The 5269-nt window shown below is 62.6% G+C and overlaps 2 protein-coding genes across 2 annotated transcripts; one reads left to right on the top strand and one right to left on the bottom strand.

The window, feature by feature from the left end:
• Positions 1–1104: 1104 nt before the first annotated feature.
• CHLNCDRAFT_17399 (hypothetical protein) lies at positions 1105–2256 on the bottom strand (the record flags this gene model as incomplete). Its single annotated transcript, XM_005852171.1, has 3 exons — positions 1105–1412; positions 1564–1732; positions 2044–2256. Coding segments are annotated over 3 exons (690 nt in total), but the record flags the coding sequence as incomplete, so codon positions are not given.
• Positions 2257–3400: 1144 nt separating this feature from the next.
• CHLNCDRAFT_133517 (hypothetical protein) lies at positions 3401–4371 on the top strand (the record flags this gene model as incomplete). Its single annotated transcript, XM_005851840.1, has 3 exons — positions 3401–3424; positions 3586–3706; positions 3938–4371. The coding sequence occupies 3 exons, from the start codon at positions 3401–3403 to the stop codon at positions 4369–4371; spliced, it is 579 nt and encodes a 192-aa protein (XP_005851902.1).
• Between the last annotated feature and the right edge of the window lie 898 nt (positions 4372–5269).

Raw genomic sequence — 5269 nt, forward strand, 5'->3', positions numbered from 1 at the left:
TCGGGGCAAGAAAGGGCAAGCTCCTAGGTCAATGGGGCAGCTGGTAAGGCTGGACAGCGCAGAAACAGGTGCTACATCACATCAGCTGCCTGACGATTGGCAACATACTTGATGGCGGCAATCTCCTGGTTGGTCAGCAGGCGGCCGTCACGCTGGGCCTGCTGAGCGGCAGACACCACTGCGCGAGCAGCGGTCGCCAGCAGCGCCTTCTTCTCGGCTGTAGCACGCAACGCTGCGAGCTGTTGACAGGCAAGGGCAGCAGGGCAGCGGGCAGGGTGAGGTGAGCACCGCACATCAGCGTAATTTAGCGGGTCAACACCGAGCAATCCACACTCCCAACTGCATCCTAGACCCACCTCCTTCTCGGCACGCTCTGCCTTCTTCAGCACCTCGGACTGCTCCTTGCGCACAATCTGCTCCTGCTGCCGCAGAGAGGTGGCCTGCAGGCAGCGGCAATTGGCAATGGAGGCAGTCGCACAGGGTTGAATGCAGCAAAGCTTGATACTTTGGCCTCTCCCAACTCTTGAAGTGAGGCAGGCACCCTTGGCAGCACATTGGCTCTATGCATGTCTTCCTGTGTGCGTGCCTGCCTGGGTCACATCAGCCCCATCAACTCTCACCCACCTTTGACGTGGCGGCCTTGATGCTCTCCCTGATTTCCGACAGCGACTCCTCGGCAGCAGCAATCTGCGCAGCGCAGCAGCAGCGGGATGGATGGCAATGCAAGTAAGAGGCAGGCCCAGGACCCGCAGCTGGGGCCAGCAGGAGCAGGACAATTGTGCGTGATGCAACAATGTACGACTCCATATCAGCAGCTGCATTGCACCTGCTGCACCGCTGCATCCACCGCCATCTCCAGCTCGGCCGCTGCCTCGCGGGCCGCCTCACGCTCTTCCTGGGTCTCCTCTGCACATTCCATGACAGAGGTGCATGTTGGAGGCAATCACAAGCTGGCAGCTGCAAGGCAAAACTCTGGCTGGTGTGGCACGTTGTTTCTGATGCGCCGGCGCATTGCCGTGGTGCCCGCTTGCAATCCACCCCAGTGAGCACGGCTCCAGCACGCCGCCAATCCCAGCCCCACCACCTCGCACCTGCGGGGTGCACCGCGAGCAGCTCGTCGTAGCTGCGCATTGGCGCCGCCGTCTCGGCCACCACCTCCAGCACCTTGTTCTCGGCCAGCTCAGGGTTGGCCACAGCGGCGGCCACCAGTTCCGCCACCTGCAGGCGAGACACCTGCCCGCCAAACAGCTTGTCCCGAGTGGCCAGCTTGACGTTGTGGGTCAGCTTGTAGTCGTCTCGCGGCCGCTCCATGCCGCCCGGACGCACGATGACATAGGGCAGGCCGCTGGCCTCCAGCGCCTCCTCAGCCTTGCGCTTGAACACCAGCACGCCACCAAACAGGTTGAGCACGCCTGAAGGGGGAAGCGTGCGGCACAGGCACGTGGGGAACAGGGCAAGGACGCGGCGAGGCAGCAACGCGGTAGAACAGACGGCACAGGATGCTGCCCCAGGTGGAATTGCTTGGAGGCGGAGAGACGACCCACAGCCTCCCATGCTGCACACCTGCAGGGAAGCCAATCTTGCCGGTGCCCAGAGACGTCACCAGGACAAACTGGTCCACTCCGGCAGTGGTCGCCGCCTGCACCAGCCGGGTTGCGCCATCGCCATCGATGCGGCGCGGCGCTGACAAGTCACCCAGCTCGCTCTCAGATGCGCCCACGGCGCACACCACCTGCAGGTTCCACAAGCAGGCGGGGCAGGGGGACGCAGTGACGGGTCGACAGTGAAGAGGCAGGGCACAGCGTGGCACGCGACCCATCACACCAGGCACAGAAAGCAAGTCAGCAGCCCGCCGCTCGATCGCTGCACCTTGGCAGCATTGCCGATGGCGGGTGCAATGGTGTCGGGCTTCTCCAGATCGCAAGCCACAACCTGCATTGGTGGTTTTAAGCGGGGAAAGCCGGCAGGCAAAACAATTTCAGATATGCACCTGCGCGACTGCCGACTGTGCCAGCGCTGTCACAACAGCCCTCCTGAACGCACATGGGCTCCATACATGGCAGGGCTGCGCCGCACCTGTAGGCGTCCCAGCTCCTCCTTGCTGAGCAGGCCATAGCTGGAGGCGATAGAGAGGAAATTCTCGGCTTTCTCAGCGCTGCGCACGCCGGCCCGCACCTTGAAGCCCTGCCCAAGCAACTCGCGCACAATTCGTGCACCCAGGCGTCCCGTGGCGCCCGCCACAAACACTGTGGGAGTGCACAAGCGTGGGGCAAAGTGGGTGAGAAAGCAAGCAAGATGAGACCTCGTACAGCAACACCGCGACAGATGCAAACTGATCCGGCTGCACCTGTGAAAGGGTCGGGGCCGCCGCGGCCCAGGCCACGTCGCACTGTGCCAGTGCCAGCCTTCTTGGAGGTCGTGCCGGGCTTGCCATTGTCACGACTGATGATCTGCGTGCCGCTCTTGATGGTCTTGGCAAATGAGCCTGCAGGCGAGGGGCGCAGGCAGGCCCGGCAGCAAAGTGCGTGCAACTCCGCATCAGCAGGATGACACGACATTACATTCCCCGCCACGGCCTGCGCTGTTTGCAGCGCTTCTGCTCATCTCTGAGACCAAAGCCTCGCTCCCCTCGTGCGACACATTGCGATGTCGCTCGCCAGCATGGGCACTGTTCTGCTGATGCCAGCGCGGCTCACCAAAGAAGCCGCCATCCCCCTCGGCACGCACAGATGCCATGCGTCTGCACAAACAGCATGCCGCGCGGTTGGGTTGGGCATAGGTCGGGGCTGCCGCCACCGCGGTGCAAGCCCCGCGCCCACACGGCGTGCCCTGCGGCGCTGCTGGCGGTCACTCCGCCATGGCGCTTCGGCCCGGGAGATCATGCCTCGTTCTACAAGCTTGGTTGAGGCCACGCCTTACCTCCTGGCCAGCCTCAGGGGCCTGGACTGGCCGGGCATGCTCGCCAGCCCTCTGCCCCTCAGATGAGTGGAGCTTGCCAGCTGCTGCATGGTGCTGGGGAGCGATGCGGCGTGTGGTTGGCAACAGACGTTGTGGGCCTGAGAGTTCACACTGCCAGCCTATCCCACTGCCACCCAGTCGAGGCAGATTGCGTCTCCAGTGCACGCGATGGCTTGATGGCCGTGCACAGCGCCGGCGAGGGGTGTTTTGGGGCTGGATGCGCTCCAATCCTGTCCTATCAATCCGGATAGCACGCCCAGCATGCCAACATGATCATTTTTGTTGCTGTCAAAGAGTGATGCTTAACTCACTAGGATGGCAGCCTTACGGCCTGGAGCAGTGCGCCCGGGCGCCACCCACGGCTTTCTTTCACCCCCCCTGCCCTGGCCCACCTCCGCCTGTGAACGCCTCGCCCTTGGCCGGAGACAGCATCGCAGGCGTCATGACCACCCAGCACCGGCAGCAGGTGCCAGCTGCAGTGGCGGGCGGCGCTGCGCTGTGGCGGCCACGGTCTCCGACACGGAGGCAAGCGGCAGCAGCTGCGCGTCTTCCGCTGCTGCCAGTGCACTGGCAAACCTGAAATACACATCACCTGACGGCACCTGGGTGGTGCGACCGTTGGACAAGGGCAGCGTGGCAGAGGTGCGGCGTGTGGTGGCGCTGCAGACTGACGCCTTCCACACCGCGGCGCCGGTTGCCATGTTCGATGGCATGGCCAAGCGCTTCTTCGAGGCGGAGGTGCTGTCAGGTGGGTTGGGAATTTGTTCTGTGTTTGTATTTGGATCATGGTTGATGTTGATGGTTGGAAAGCCTGGGGAAGAGGTGGTGAGCTTCAAGAGCCGCAGCTGGGCGGTATGACGCCGAGGATCGTTCCGAGCATGACCCCCGTCACCCATGTGTTGTGTGATTTGGCGGCCCCTGGGGACCTCATCGGAACCTGAGCATACCTGTGATGTCCTGCCGCACCTGCGTGCTGCAGAGATGCTGAAGAAGCTCAAGTTCAACCCGGACGACATGTTTGTGTCGCTGGTCATTGAGCTGGCAGCACCTAGTAGCGAAGGGAGCAGCGCGAGAGATGTATTGAGCCCAATTGGGGTGGTAGAGATTTCCTATATTGCGCAACGGGAGACGCTGGCGCTTCTGGATCCCGGCACCGAGGGGTACTGCTACATTGCCAGCATGGTGGTGGCGCCCACCTGGCGGCGGCGCGGCGCGGCGGCAGCGCTTCTGGCGGCAGCCGAAGCGGCAGCGGCGGCTTGGAACGAGCGGCAGGCACTGCTGCATGTGTACCAGGACAATGAGCCTGCGGTGCAGCTGTACCGCAAGGCAGGCTATGAGGTGATACACCAGCAGAACAAACTGTGGGCCACGCTGGGGGTGCGGCCGCGGTTCCTGATGCGCAAGCGCTGGTGACACCTAGTGTTTTTCCCTAATTGCTGATCTGTTGTTTCTTTCGCTCATGCTGGGATGCGTCCTGCCTGTACCATCTTGCAGCGTCATGTGATCTGTTGACCTTTCTTTTGCGACCTTGCCTCAGAAAACTGCCAAATACGTTACACCCAAACTGACTCCATAGCAAAGTTCCATTCACTGTTACTGCCACCCGGACATTGTTGCACAACCTCCAAAGGTCCCCATTGAGCAGTCGGCTGCGGCACTGGCTGCTGATACTGCCAGTGCTGCCACCAGCAAGGCTGCTGCTGCCACGCAGGCCACGCCTGCTGCTGGTGCTGCTGCTGCCACGAGTCACCAGTCGGTGCTGGCAGTGCTGGCACCAACTGCATCTTGGAAGCCCGCTCAGCTGCCCTGGCCGCGGTGTGCAGCAGAGGAGGAGCTCTTCTCCCCCTTTGCCATTCGAGCGGATGACGGAGCGGTGGCAGGACTGTCTGACTTGCACTGCTGCTTGGAGGGCCTGGCTGTACATTGCCGGCCTTGTTGCCCCAATCTGCAGAGCTGCTGCCGCAGGTGGGATCCATTCCTGCTGCCGCACCATCAGGGCATGTCTTGCCTATGTTTGCCGCATTCACGTGACAGACTGCCATGGCTGGTGCCCCTTGCGCCCTTTCTGCTTTCTCCGGCAAATGAAGAACACTGCTCGTGGCAGCTGCCACAAGCCCCAGGGCCGCAGGCAGTGATTTCTGCTGCAGGTGCCGCCGTAGCAGCTGCTGCTGCTCCGGAGCAGATGGCTGTGGATTAGTGTGGCCCCCCACCACGCCTGGTTCCTGACTTTGGGCTTGCCCACCACCCTCAACAGACTGCGGCGGGAAGGGGGCAGCCTCAGGCTGCCCCTGTGACTGTCCCTGTACAGAAG

Source organism: Chlorella variabilis (genome assembly GCF_000147415.1).
Source record: "Chlorella variabilis unplaced genomic scaffold CHLNCscaffold_1, whole genome shotgun sequence".
Classification (NCBI taxonomy): Eukaryota; Viridiplantae; Chlorophyta; class Trebouxiophyceae; order Chlorellales; family Chlorellaceae; genus Chlorella; species Chlorella variabilis.